The sequence below is a fragment of the Pundamilia nyererei genome, unplaced genomic scaffold, assembly GCF_000239375.1.
Source record: "Pundamilia nyererei isolate P.nyererei 1_Seehausen unplaced genomic scaffold, PunNye1.0 scaffold00053, whole genome shotgun sequence".
Taxonomy (NCBI): domain Eukaryota; kingdom Metazoa; phylum Chordata; class Actinopteri; order Cichliformes; family Cichlidae; genus Pundamilia; species Pundamilia nyererei.
In genome coordinates, this window is record NW_005187454.1 from 136,759 (window position 1) to 151,281 (window position 14,523).

At 41.5% G+C, this 14,523-nt stretch overlaps 1 protein-coding gene across 1 annotated transcript; it reads left to right on the forward strand.

Moving 5' to 3' along the window:
* The first annotated feature begins 8,716 nt into the window (after positions 1-8,716).
* On the forward strand, positions 8,717-13,964 carry hnf1a (HNF1 homeobox a). Its single transcript, XM_005733544.1, has 10 exons — positions 8,717-9,015; positions 10,036-10,235; positions 10,340-10,520; positions 10,723-10,925; positions 11,132-11,274; positions 11,356-11,497; positions 11,575-11,763; positions 11,844-11,950; positions 12,030-12,114; positions 13,834-13,964. Exons 1-10 carry the CDS (start codon positions 8,717-8,719, stop codon positions 13,962-13,964), a joined length of 1,680 nt encoding a protein of 559 aa, XP_005733601.1.
* The last annotated feature ends 559 nt before the right edge of the window (positions 13,965-14,523 follow it).

The window sequence follows — 14,523 nt, forward strand, 5'->3', positions numbered from 1 at the left end:
GACACATAGATGAGCTGAGTCCCAGATGCTCCAGCTTGGTGGTGAGTGTGGAGGGAATTATGGTGTTATGGTGTCAACAGACATTATACACAATGTAAAAGATCAAATGTAAATAATGTAAAAAATATAAAATCTGTAGATCAACAAAAGGCTTGTTTGAACAGAAAAGTTTTTAACTGCTTTTTAAAAGAATCCACAGAGTCAAGCAAACGTAATTGTGGTAAACTGTTCCACAGCCTTGGTGCAACAGACTGAAAGGCTCTGTCCCCTTTTGTCTTCAGTCGTGTACGGGAACCAACACACTCTGAGTCTGTGAGCGGAGATGACGAGCAGCAGTGTATTTTATAAAAAGCTTGGATAAATAATCTGGAGCCATTTAGTGCTCTGTATGTTAAAACAAGAATTTTAAAGCGAATTCTAAACTCTATTGGGAGCCAATGTAAAGAATATAAGATGGGAGTGATGTGAACACGCTTGGTAGAGCGAGTTAGTAGTCTGGCTGCTGCGTTTTGTATTGTCTGGAGGCGAGAGAGAGATGATTTATCCAAACTAGTAAACAGGGAATTACAGTAATCTAAGCGTGATGACAGAAATGCATGAATGAGTTTTTCCAGTTCAGCTGAAGAAACCATATGTCGCAGTTTAGAGATGTTTCTTAAATGATAGTAACAGGACAAAGATTTTACATGAGAGTCAAAACCCAGAGAAGAATCAAATATTACTCCAAGATTTCGAATATTTGGCTTGACAGATGGACCTGACTAATTTTAGAATGGAGCTCAGGAGGAGCTATGATCATGGTCTCGGTCTTGTTAGTATTTAGAACGAGGTAGTTGCTTGAAAGCCAATCAGAAACCTCGGTTAAGCACTGGACTAGGGTGGACAGCCTATCCTGCTGATGAGGCTTAAAGGACATATGGAGCTGAATGTCATCAGCATAAAAATGATAAGACAGGTCGCTAAAAGATTGAATGATACCAGCTAAAGGAAGCATATAAAAAGAAAATAATAATGGACCTAAAACTGAACTCTGTGGGACCCCACAGGTCAGGGCAGCAATGTCAGGGGTGAACCTGTCAGTCCTAACAGAAAAGGTCCTGTCTGATAAATAGGAAGAAAACCAGTCTAGGGCAGAGCCAAAACCTTGAGCCTGTTAAGTAGGATTTTGTGGTCGATGGTGTCATAGGCAGCGCTAAGATCAAGCAAAATGATCACAGAATAATTCCCTGCATCAGATGCCATTAACAGATCATTATAGACTATTATATTATATTATAAGTCCCATAGTTAAGTTAATTAGCAGTCATTTACACAGCAAAAAAAAATGTTTCTTTGATTGAGTTAATTTGGTTCATTTCTCTCATTACACTGTATCATACTACACTGCATTCAAAATGATGGAACACGTTTGGTTTACACTGTTTTGACTCTGATTTATAGAAGTTGCATGAATAATTAATCATTTTTCCATCCATCCATCTTCTTCTGCTTATCCGGGGCCGGGTCCCGGGGGCAGCAGCCCAAGGAGAGAAGCCCAGACCTCCCTCTCCCCAGCCACCTCCTCCAGCTTGTCTGGGGGAACAACAAGGAGTTCCCAGGCCAGCCGAGAGTTATAATCTCTCCAACGTGTCCTGGACTGATTATTAATTTTTTCCCTAGCTTTTTGAGTTATGTGTCAGCTAGTACAGTCCTTGCTGGTCTGAGCAAAGAGGAGGCACAGGGTGGAAATGGTTGAAATGCAAAGGCCACCCACATGGACTGAACCATCTGCTGTAACGGCATGAAGTTCTCATTACCTCCACCAAAGAGGTTAGCATTTGCATGCATGCGTATCATTCTGTCTGAAACAGGATAGCTTGAAAAGTTTGGAATGATTTCTGATAAAAATTGTAGGGGTCTAGAGTGGGGTCATGTTAACAATTTATTCAAATTTAGTGTTCACGGCCAACTCAAAGCTGACAAAAAGCCTCATAACTTACTGTGTGTACTGTCAACATATAGAAAGTACTGCACAAAGATTTAAAATATCATATTACATTTGACTTCTGACCTCTCCTTCAAGGTCAATAGAATAATAAAGTCAAAGTGATAATAATGCTGTGTACAGGTATTTAAAACTGTTTCTTACTGCCTTTGTTTGTATTGACAACAAATAGAGAATGATATATGGGGATTGTAAATATCATGTTATTTTATCTTGTTATGTACATGACAGTAACATATTTTATATAGTATAATAATTATATATTAGAACTGTTTAAATGCACAATAATTTGAATGCATGTACAATGTTCCTTAATAAGTTGAGGGGTTTTTGGACAACAAACTAAAAAACAAAACTTTTTGCTAAACATTTAAATGAATTTTAGTAAACAATGAAGATTAGTTTGATGAGTTAGTGTTTTTTGTTCACTAGTGTTTTTGAGTAACGCTTACTTTCAGTGTTTTGTTTTTTTGGACATTTTGGTCAAATTAAACCCACTTTTTGAAAATTACACCTGTGCTTGTATTTTCATGTGGTCAGTCCCTTAAATGCAGCAATGCATGCATCGCATCAGCACATCAAGAACAGGAGAGCATTTTTTGGGGCAAAAATGGCATCCGATATTTTAAAATTATTCTATACATCTCACGTTTGACCACCTAGAGGATGATTCTGGCTTATTTCACACCCCTGGTCTAGACTGATTGTAGTTGTAGATTATATAAAAATGTAGCAGCTTGCAATAAATCAACTGGGATCCCAGACAAAAGTTGAAAAATGTGTTTAATAGAGACTCTGGTGCACTGAGGAAAGTGTTGCATCTATGGCCACTGATTCACCATCTGCACTGACTTTTTAAAGATAGTGGGGTTTATCGCTATACGGGTTGCTCCTGATAGGGGTAACACTTCTGACACACCCACAAAAAAAGAAAGCTTACCTTAAAGCCCCATTGCCCACAACTGTGCCTTTTCATTAAAGCAGTTTGCTGTTTGTCCCTGAAAGATCAGCAAATGGTTGCGCACGTGTTTCAGATCGAAAGGGGCCCCAGTTCCTCCAGAAGCCACTCTGCAGTTCAAGCACCACTTCTGTCAGTCAAATGGAGCAGGTGGTGTGGCTGGATGAAAAGGTAGGGGAAGGAATAAGCCAGGAACTCACAGGGAGACTTCATTTTGTTTCTGTTATTCTGCTTAAATAATCTACATGTCTATTTTTACTTAATACCATTTAATAAGAGGTTGGCCTATACAGATAAGCACCTCAATTAAGCTTGCTGCCTCGAGGAGAATATCAAAGCCGCTAAAATTACAGCATGGCTAGAAAAGGAAAATGTATGCATGTAGTTTAATATTGCAAAATGTTTTTTTTTTAAGTATTATTATTAATAGGACTGGTCGGTGATTAATAAGAATAGCTTACACTCATATTCCCTACCCGTATAACCCCTGATTGTATCCAACTAGCGCAATTTTTCTCTGTCACCAGGTAGCCAATTACAGCCCCATGGAAATAAAGAAATTGCCCTTTTAATACTATAAATTGATTAACAGAGCCATGATTAGTGTTTTAGTAATAGGTAATCTGCACTCTGACTGCGTGTGCTAAAAAAATTCTTACATTCATATTTTGGAATACAGTGTAGTGAAAAAGTATTCGTCCACCCTTTATGACTTTTTTTGCATATTTGTTGCACTTAAATGTTTCAGATCATAAAACAAATTTTAATATTTGATGAAATGAATAGAAAATTCAGTTTTTAAATGATGATGTCATTTCTTACAGGAAAAAAGTGATCCAAACCTACCTGGTCCTGTGTGAAAAACTAAATGCTAAATTAACTGTGATTAACTACCGAGTTCAGTTTCACGAGCTCTTATTATTGTCAGACCTGCTGCATGAAGAAAATATTCTGTGAATTGATGACTCAAAAGGTGAACTTTTTGGAAGGTTTTAGTCCAGTTACATGTGTTGTAAAACTTACACAGCATTTCAGAAAAAGATCATAGGAGCAGCCAATCATGGGGGTGGTAGTGTGATGGTCTGAGGCTGCTTTGCTGATTCAGCACCTGGATCACTAATTGAAGTTACCATGAATTCTGCTCTCTACCAGAAAGTCCCGAGGAAGAACATCTGGCTGTCAGTTCGTGCCCTGACGCTGAAGTGTATTTGGGTTATGGAGCAGGACAATGACCCAAAATAAACTTTGGATGAATCAATAAAGTGAAGAAAATATGCGGCTCATGTTTGAAAACCCTCTAATGTGGTTCAGTTGAAACAATTCTGCAAAGAGGAGTGGGCCAAAATTCATCCACAGCAATGTGAAAGACTCATTGTCAGTTATCAGAAATGCTTGATTGCAGTTCTTGCTGCCAAGGGTGGCACAACCAGTTATTAGGTTTAGGGGGTAATTACCTTTTCAAACAGGCCCATGCATAACTTTTCCCCTTAATAAATGAAATCATAATTTAAAAACTGCATTTTGTTTTTACTCGTATAATCTTTGTCTAATTAGTTTGACGATCTGAAACATTTAAATGTGACAAATATGCAAAAAGCTAAGAAATCAGGAAGGGTGCAAATACTTTTTCACTGCACTGTAATTTCATGCATCAGAATTATTTACCACCATAGTTGGAGACTAGATGTGTATTTTGGAAATAACAGAATAAGTAATAAAGACACTCATTTAGGAGTATCACACTCCAACCATGTTATGTTACCGTCAAACCAGAGTAAACCAAGTGTTTTAGACTGCAGACCTTTAGTCTTCCTGCTTTTTTGTGAGTGTTAACCCTTTATTATGAAGGAAGAGTTTCAACTTCCTGTCACAGTCTGGCTAAGTTTGACTGACTTGTCGAAATTTCCAGTTTACAGACACAGGAACTTATCTGCTGTTCTCAGTCTGGTTTAGTGTGGTTCTAAAAAGGTCCAAACATCAGATATGAGAGGTGAGAGACTAAAATAAAGTCTCCCAGAACACTGTGAGTCATGTCATCAGTTCCACAACACATGTACATACTTTTGTCTTCAGGAAATTAACTTTGTGTGCTATTAATACAATCAATACCATACAGTATTCCTGTTCTTGCTTCATCTAATAACTGTGGATTCAAATATGTCTGTGGAAATGTGATGTGTGTCAGTGTCCTTATTTGCAGGTAGAGTTAAAAATGTGTTCGTCTATCTTGATGCACCTTCCAGGCTGTAAACTGGCTTATGCAACGGGGTATAACAGGAGGTTTGTGTGCTGTGTGCTCATTCAGTGCTGGGGTTTAAGTATTTAATTAGTACCAAAGCCAGCTCTGGCTAATCTTCTCAACACTGACTCAACATGTGACCTGGTAATGTTAAGGCCAATCAATAGCCTGAGCAATTCAAACAAAGACAATGTCAGCTTTGACTCGCAGTAGGTATACATGCATGCGGTCCCATGTTTTCGTTATGGTTTGAAGCAAAGTTTCTAGGTGGTTTCTGCTAGCATGGTCTCTGTTGGTTTCTACCAAACTGCTTTAAAACAAGTAAAAACACAGCCTCCAGATCATGCCTCCACAGTGTTTCCATGCCTTATAGAAACACTTCGAGCCCAGAGCGCACAACCCAGCACACATCCTATGTTACACAGACACTGATTTAGGTTTGCGATTGTCCTCTCCAGCACAGTTTATCCTCATTGAGTGCTGCAGTCAGTGTCCTGCCTGCAAACAGGCCTACTCTACCCTCTGCAGATGAACAGATGAAGCTCTGGAAGTGGGACAGGGGCTATTTGGACAGGAATTAAGGGGTGTGTTAAATTTCTGCATGCATGATCAATGGGGTTGAATGGTGGGGTTGGTGGTGGGTGGGGGCTAACGCTAGGCAGAGGCAGAAACAGAAACCGAGGGGGAGAGAGAGAGCTAGCGAGCAATGGCTCACTAATGAGAGATGGACAGCGTGGATTGTATCTCATTACCAATCAACATAGCTTTGAGTTCTCCAGAGAGGGAAAATGCAAGCTCTAATGTGTGCTGCATGTGTTCCTTTTTGATAAACCCAGCTTGTGTGGTGGGGTATTAGTCACAGCGGTATCTGAGCTGCTGGAAATCCACACACAACTGCCCTCTGTCCGTTTTGGTGAGGAGTTTCCTCTGAATAGTACAATGGGACTTAATTACAGGTCACTGGCATGTCTCAGGGAGATAGAGGCAGCTCTGTTACCCTTCCAAATACAGTATAATGCCATCTTCCCAAGGGTGGGGTGGGGTAACAGGAGCTCAACACAAAAAGGTGCTGATAGGCCGAACCTGAGAATAGTATTAGGTGATCCAGGCAGAGAAAGTGAGCATTTTACAGTGTAAAGAGAAAAGAGGAAAGATAAAAGACTACATTAACTCTCAAAGGTTTTCTCCCATTCAGTTTGCCCTCTTTCCTTTCCAGTTCAGTTCCAACTTAGTCTTCCTGCCAACTTATGTTGTCAAAAAACAAGAGGGTGGATTAAAAAAAAGAGAGGGAGAGAGCGGGAGAGACAGGGGGAAGCCAAATCTATGGAAACAATAATATTATTCGAATTCAACAGCCGAACAGTTTAAAGTTTAAACATTAGAGATGGGAATGGTGAACCACTTTCAAGTTGTCCAGTATACCGGAATCATATTTCTCCAAGCATATAAATTTCTTTATCAACGCACAGATGTCAAACTCAGCAGTGATTTCCAAGCCTTTGTCCATCTATAATTTCCACAAAGAAAACTGATCAAGAATTAATAAGGGACTCAATAAAGAATCAGATCTATAGTCAAAAATCAATAAGATTATATTTATATCAGAAATGCAAAATGCAGAATTTGCATAGGCCTACTGCTGTATTTTAAAAAAAATGTTTTGCATGCTTTGCATAGAATTTCAGCTTTGCAGCTGACGTGCACGTTTTCTTTGTTTCATTTCATAATGTGCCAAATATGCAAGCAGCCTGGTTTAGCAGCACCCTGCAGATGTGCAGGGTTGCACTGTCGTGCTAAAATAATCACGATGGCAGCAGTTGATGCTCTAAAAGCTGTAGATTTGTATACATCGTTCAGCATTAATGGTGCCCTCACAGGTGCTCTTGGTTACCTCATGCCATGTGCAGTCATGCGCTCCCTGTACTGAACTGCGCGCTGAAAACACACCAGGTGGTCTCTCTCCTCAGTTTTGAATTTCACAGCCCACAGGAAAGTTTTCCACTTCACTTGAGGCTGTCTTAAAAGCAGTAAGGCCCAGAGAAGGCAGCAGTGTTTCTGGGTCTTGTTTTTAGATGCATGGCAGAGTTGAACTTTTATTTGTGGATGCATGATGACTGTGTTCACTGGTGGTGGTTTTCAGAAGTGTTTCTGAGCCCATGCAGTGATTTTTCACTACATAATTATGTCTATTTTAATCACAGACACTCGACATCAGTTTTTGTCCTTATGCACAAAGAATGCAGAGATTTTTCCCAATTTCACTGAAGAGTTTAAAGTAAGTTGGATTATTACATAGTTAAAACACGGAATAAAATACACGTGGTCTAAACCCCTTCCCATATTTACTTCTACAAGATTCATCACTGGGGTGCTCTTTGGAAATTTTGCTAACTAACATAATTAAATGTAAGATATTAAAACAGGCGTCTGGGCCTTTTTGCATTACACTTGTCCAATTTCTTGTTGCACTTTTCTTAGCTCTTTCTGGGATGTGCTGCTGGAATCAGATTAGAAATAAGCACATGTATTTCAAACAAGGAAAAAGAAAGAGAAAATCTTGCTCCTTTTTTTAAAGTTTAATTTGTGAAATAGTCACAAGTAGTCGATGATGTCCAAAGTGTTTAACTTGTGCACATTGATTTAAAAAAAGGGGGGGGAGCACAGTGTTACAGGTCGACCTTAAAGCACTCTCTCAGTAAATGTGGAAATGTTTTAGGAAACTGATGTGCCAACTTATTCCTTTCTTATTCTTTGTCCTTTCTTGTCTTGAACTCATGTTCATGACAGAAAACACTCCACCGAGGCCCCTAACATGAAGCAACTTCCTGAAAGTCTAATGTAAAGATAACACAGCAGCGCCCTCTCCTGGCAGAAAAGACAAATCAAACTTTGCTCCTGCTTAGCTGATCTCCTGCTCCTCCGTGTATTATTGACTTATTTATTTCTTTATATTTTACATATGCATTAACAAATAAAATGTATGGAATAAGAAAAAATAAGAATGAAAAATAAGAAAGAAAAAAGCCCAAAACTATTTTTCTAAAATGTCCTTTCCGTGTGAGAAAAAGCTATACGTAAAAAGCTCCCAACTTTCCAAGTCATGTTTTCCCCCCACTGTCTTATCAGTTTTCTGCTCTGAGAAGTAGACTGTGGACTCTGCCAGTGCAACACCCCTCATTTTTATTTATTGTTTTTAAGATGAACTTTGGTCCCTGCTGAGGACTGAGGGAGAAGGGACAAAGTTCGCAGGGCGCACGTAAGGAGGAGGGGGTGAATAGGAGGAAGGTTAGATTAAAAGAAAATTGACCTTTGAAAGCAAAAACAACAAGTGAAAAGCTAAAACCGGACAGCTCTGGACACATCGGGAGGATTCAGCAAAGGAAAATGAAAGTTTACTTTCTCATGAGCTGAAGAGGGACTGCAGATATAAAATAATGGGGCCTGGCACTGGCTGTGTGGCTGTCGTTTGAGCGTGGTAGTGCACATGAGAGCAGTGTTTGTTTGCGAGGCAGTAGTGAGGTAAGACATAAGACTAATGGAGGTAGAGGAGAGGGCTGAGGCAGCCAAAGCAGGGCCGAGTCGTTTGACGGCCCTGCAGGAGCAGCTGATCTGGGCCCTGCTGGAATCTGGACTGTCCCGGGAGGTTCTGATCCAAGCCATGGGGGAACTGGAACGAAACAGGGCAAGTGCTGGCAACGAGAAGGGAGAAAGGGGGGATGGAGAGAGCTCAGAGGAGGGAGAAATGGATTTCCCGCCACCTATATACCGAGAACTGGAGAAGCTCCCTCCAGAGGAGGCGTCCAAACTGAGGACTGAAGTCGAGCACCTACTGCAGTAAGTAGATCCTGGCACTTCTCTGGAAGCTTAATGGCAACAGCGACAATCATCCTAATGTCTCGGTAACTGCTATTCTCACTCAGCAGCTTTTCCAGTAGGACCCGGTCGGATAAATTCTGAAAATTGACAACATCCTTGCCACCGCTTCTGATTCTCCTCGTCTTTGTGTTACCTCCCGTGTGTCAAAACCACACACTTGAGAGTCGAAGCAATACTTTACGCATTTACCTGTTAACACCACTATTCCTATTGTCTTCTTACACTCTGTCCCCATGTCTTTACCAAATCCTCCCTCCTTGCCATGCTTCTCTGACTCTCTCTCTGCAGTCTGGCTCTTGGGCGAATATAAAGAGGGTTCCTCCTTTGCTAGTTACTAATTACCCACCCTCATCATTATTCCCTGACCATTTCTTAATAAATAAGCCAAGAGCCTGAGGTGAAGATTAATAGAGCAGAGCTAGTCATGTGAGACTGTGTTTGCGCAACGCATGAGTGATTTTTGTCCGTTCCGTTTTAAGGCCTGATCCTGAAAATATGGAACACAGACATATAAACATTGGACATTCTGTCATAAACATTAAATGTTTAAAAAAGTGGGGGGAAAGCTCGCTCTAAATAGGATTGTTTAAAAAAAAAAAAAACTACTAATTTTTGCCGATACCTTTACCAAAATGTTTGGAAGCTGTTTGAGACTTTCAAAATAATTTGGTGTGTCTTTAATGACGTTTTCAACTTGATAATTAGGAAGTGTTAAATTAGGCTTCATAAATCTTTTACATGTTTTCCATTCCAGTGATCTGAAAGGGCTGGACTTTGTTCCCCCGTGCTCTCTCTTATCTCTCTTTGTCAACAAACCTCTCTTTGTGTGGTCATATTTTACATCCCTACTGATGTGACAAACTGCCTGGTTAGCACTTCTACATATACTGGTATCTGTTAAGGAAAGTCCACTAAATAAAAATGCACAAAACTATAAGGTGGGCAGTTTATAAGCTCAGGTGTCTGTCTGTCTGACAGTGGGGATCCCTGGCATGTTGCAAAAATGGTAAAAAGCTACATGCAGCAGCATAACCTACCTCAGCGGGAGGTGGTGGAGTCCACGGGACTCAACCAGTCTCACCTCTCCCAGCACCTCAACAAAGGCACGCCCATGAAGAACCAAAAAAGAGCTTCTCTGTACACCTGGTATGTCAAGAAGCAGTGCGAGATCAGCCAGCGTGAGTACACAAGCCGTGCTGGAGCTCCAAGAGTGCAAAAATAAAAGAAAAATGTGAGGTGTTTAAAAACAACAACAAAAACCATGCTAACTTTTTAAATGTAGAATTTACCAATGCCAAACATGGCCTTGCAACTGTGAAGGAGCAAGGGGAGGACACCAAGAAAGGACGGAGGAACAGGTTCAAGTGGGGTCCAGCATCCCTGCAGATCCTCTTCCACGCCTACGAACGACAGAAGAACCCGAGCAAGGAGGAAAGAGAGGGGCTGGTGGAGGAGTGTAACAGGTGAGACGGGATTTTGATTTTGTGTTCATTTATCTTGTTTTTATAGGGTTGCTGTGACACTTATCCAGACCCAAACTATATGTGAGAACTTTAACATGATTGATCTAAATTCTTGGCATCTGATCATACATTTCTATAGATTCATAACAATTAACACTTGTAATAAAGATTGTAATAAAGAGAGTCTGATTTCCTCTTTCAGGGCAGAATGCCTCCAGAGGGGCGTGTCTCCCTCCCAGCTTGCTGGCCTCGGCTCTAACCTGGTCACTGAAGTCCGAGTGTACAACTGGTTCGCTAACCGTCGGAAAGAGGAGGCTTTTCGTCACAAACTGGCCCTCGACACGCCTTTCGGCAGTCAGACTGCCTCATCCTCCAACGCCAACCTTCCACCCAGTCCCGAGCACGGTAATAACCCATCCTCATGTATGGAAATTTGAGAGGGAAATCAGAATGGCTTAGAGACATGACTCTACTGGTTGTGCTGCTGGATGCTCATATTTACCTTTATTCTATTTAGACTTGGAGCAATCGACCAAAGTCAGCTGTGATGTGTGTAAACCACGAACCTTATAAATGTTCTGGGACTGACTGGATGATTGTTGTTTCCCCAGGTGTGAAATACGGCCAGCACATCCCATGCGACACTGTGAGCTCAGCCAGAGGCAGCGGAGGGGAGAGAGTGGGGCATCTCATGGTGAGTCCAGTCCAACTGGAGCCAAGCCACACACTCCTCGAGACCCATAACCCCAAGCTGGTGAGAGCTCGTGTCCGGATCCCTCGTGGTTCAATATGCTAAATTACCAGCTGCCCTAAACATGCCATCCTCTGGTTTCAGGTGTCCAGCGGTGGGCCACTACCCCCAGTAAGCACTCTAACCTCCCTGCACAGTCTGTCTGCCTCACCTGCATCCTCACAGAGCCTCATCATGGCCTCAGTGCCCAGCGTCATGAGTCTGGGGGAGTCCTCCCTTCTCATTGGTAACATTGGTTCCCTTTATTTCCCATTTTGTAATAAGAGGAAAAATTCTCAGACCAACATCAATGCTGTTTCACAGGTTTAGCCTCCACGCAACCTCAGACGGTGCCTGTCATAAACAACATGGGAGGCGGTTTCACAACCTTGCAGCCCATCTCATTCCAGCAGCAGCTTCACGCCTCTCCTCAGCCGCCAATACCACAGCAGCTTCAGAGTCACATGGCTGCCAGTCCGTTCATGGCAACCATGGCACAGCTGCCATGTCACAGTAAGACTGCAGTAACATGAAGACTAGAGCTCAACATGTCATCCCCGAGTAAAGATTCATTCATCTGTTTGTCGTTCCAGTGTACAGCAAATCGGATTCGCCCCAGTACCACCCGTCCAGTTTGCTCTCACAAGCCATGGTCATCGCAGACAGCAGCAGCCTGACCAGCCTCACTGCTGTCAGACAGGTACTGGGACTGACCAGAGCTCAGTCTGTTCAGAGCATCTAGTTTTAAAACCTAAATCATTGATTTTTGTTTCGGGCAGATTCTGACCACAGACCCTGAGGAGCAGGAAGACGCACCTTTACAGGAAGACTCTCTAAACATGCAACCACACTCACCTGCACCAGGTACAAAGATGTAAACAGCATGTAAATGTAGGGACTGATAAAGGGATAGAGATTGATGATATGATGTTGACAGGAAAGTTGGATATATTGCAGGAGACCAGAGCTCTTTCTGTCACCTGGATTCACTGACAATCAGGAGAAACGGTCCCACGAGTTGATCAAGGGTTCATATGAAAGGGGTGATGTCGGCAGGGTCTGAGCAAACTGAAAGGGGCGTTTTACAAATCATGACCTCCACAAAAAATGATTCACTGGAATTAAGACTGATTTTAGTGCTTTGTGCTATAAATCACCAGATTATCAATTTTCTGCAGCATTCATCTGATCCTTTTAATAACAGTCGTATCTATGTTTATAGATCTTTAATCACCATTTGATACCTTTCTCATTCCCGTCACAATGTGATGCAGTTTGCACTTCATTCGGTGGGTTTAATAAGGCACGGCTTAACACGCCGAACATTTAAAACTTATTCATCCAGCAGAATAAAACATGCTGCGAATAAAAGCATCAGTAAAAATGTGAAACTGAAACTCAAAACATAACCGGCTCCTGACAGTTTGAGTTTTATTCCTTCAGCTGGAGACTGGGTGCCGTTTACAGCTTGAGAGTAAAGACTAAATATAAAAATAGAATTCAACCTTAGTGGAAATTTGATATGAGGTCTTGAAAAAATAAAATTGTTGTAAAATTGTTTAGCGCCGACAGGAATAAAGTTGCATGTAAAAATCTATATTTATATATTCATTATTACTGATGCTCCATGAACTTGTTCATGCATGGAGATCTGCCTGATTCCAGGGATAGTGATGCTATTTTTGGGAGATTTGGTTGGTCAGGTGGTCCAGGTAAGGTTCACGGCATAAGATTAGATTAGATGAAACTTTATTAATCCCTTGGGTTAACCCTGAAGTTATCTGGATAAGCCAAAATCTGGCTTCATAGTACAGGCCTCAGGTGGAAGCAAACCAAGGCCATGAGTATTGGAGGTGGATTCAAGATGTTCTACCGTGCTGTAGACAGGAAGAAAAATGGATTAGGGGTGATCCTGAAGGAAGATTATGTGAAGAGTGTCAGACAGGCTCACGAGTTTGAAGCTGGAAATCGAAGGGGTGATGCTAATGCTTTGGAGAAGATGGTTTTGACAAAATAACAGGAGGCCGAGCTGGTGTTAAGATTTTCATTGGGAGTGAGCAGGATGGACAAGATTAGACGCTGATTAGATGTTGAAGATGGAGCTGCCAGGGAGGAGGAAAAGACAAAGAGCACAAAGAAGGTTCATGGATGTAGCGAAGGAGGACGTGCAGAGGGTTGGTGTGACAGAGGAGGGTGCTAGAGGTGAGATGGAGGCATATGATCTGCTGTAGAAACCCCTAAAAGGAGCAGCTGAGAGGAGACCATGAAAGCAGACGACTGCACAAAGCCAAAAGCTGACATTTACCCATTACATGGTGCATAGAGCAAGGCTGGCTACAGCGCATAAGCCAACAGGGTGGTTAGCTAGTCCATCAGAGATGTTTCATTATTTACTTCTTATCATGTGTACATCAATTGACTGATATCAGCAACTCTTTTTTACCTTCTACACCTTCACAGAAAAGAACCCAAAGATAATAGACTCTCAGATGTCTTTGTAGCCTGATCCTCATAAATGTCCCAACACAAACACTGTTTTCAAACAATCTGAAGCCTCTTTTCTTTGCTTTTTTAAATTAACAGTTTCATCCGAGAGCCTCGAGCTGTATCCTTCCTCTCAGGCGACAGAAAGCCATCAATCTCACCTCCTCTCACCGTCTCCAACAGAAATCAGCTCCTACATCCCTGCACAAATGGTTTCCACAGCACAGTAAAAGAGTCTCCTGACTGTCAGCTGGATTCAGGAGTGAATCGGGACGTATGCCATGTAAGCTTGGGGCCAGTACTACAAAGCAAGTTCAAAATACCCAAAATACTGGCTTCATCCACCCCAAGATCAGCATTCAGAATAAGTAGTCACCCGAAAGCTGTTATGAACTTGATACGTCAAACCAGGGTCTTTCCAATCTAGATCTGACCAATCAGAAACGTGGACAAGCAGTGCAACTAACAGAAGATAAAACTACAGAAACAGAAACACGAGCAGGTAAGGTCTGCAGCGTAGGTTACCATGAAGATGTACCAAAGTAAGAAGCAGGTCGCCTTCATAACACTGAAAACCCAGAGTTGCACCTGAGCGATGACACTGTTTGACTCAAACGTCAAACTGTCACTGAAACGAGGACACAGGAAATTCACTCGACACAGAAAATCAACGGAAGATTAACACTGACGTGTATTTTTTTATTCAAATATTTGTAAATGTTTTAGAATTTAAACAAAATGTAAACTGATCTGAAACTTGTCATCAGCATGTTACCTGCATTTTTTTTT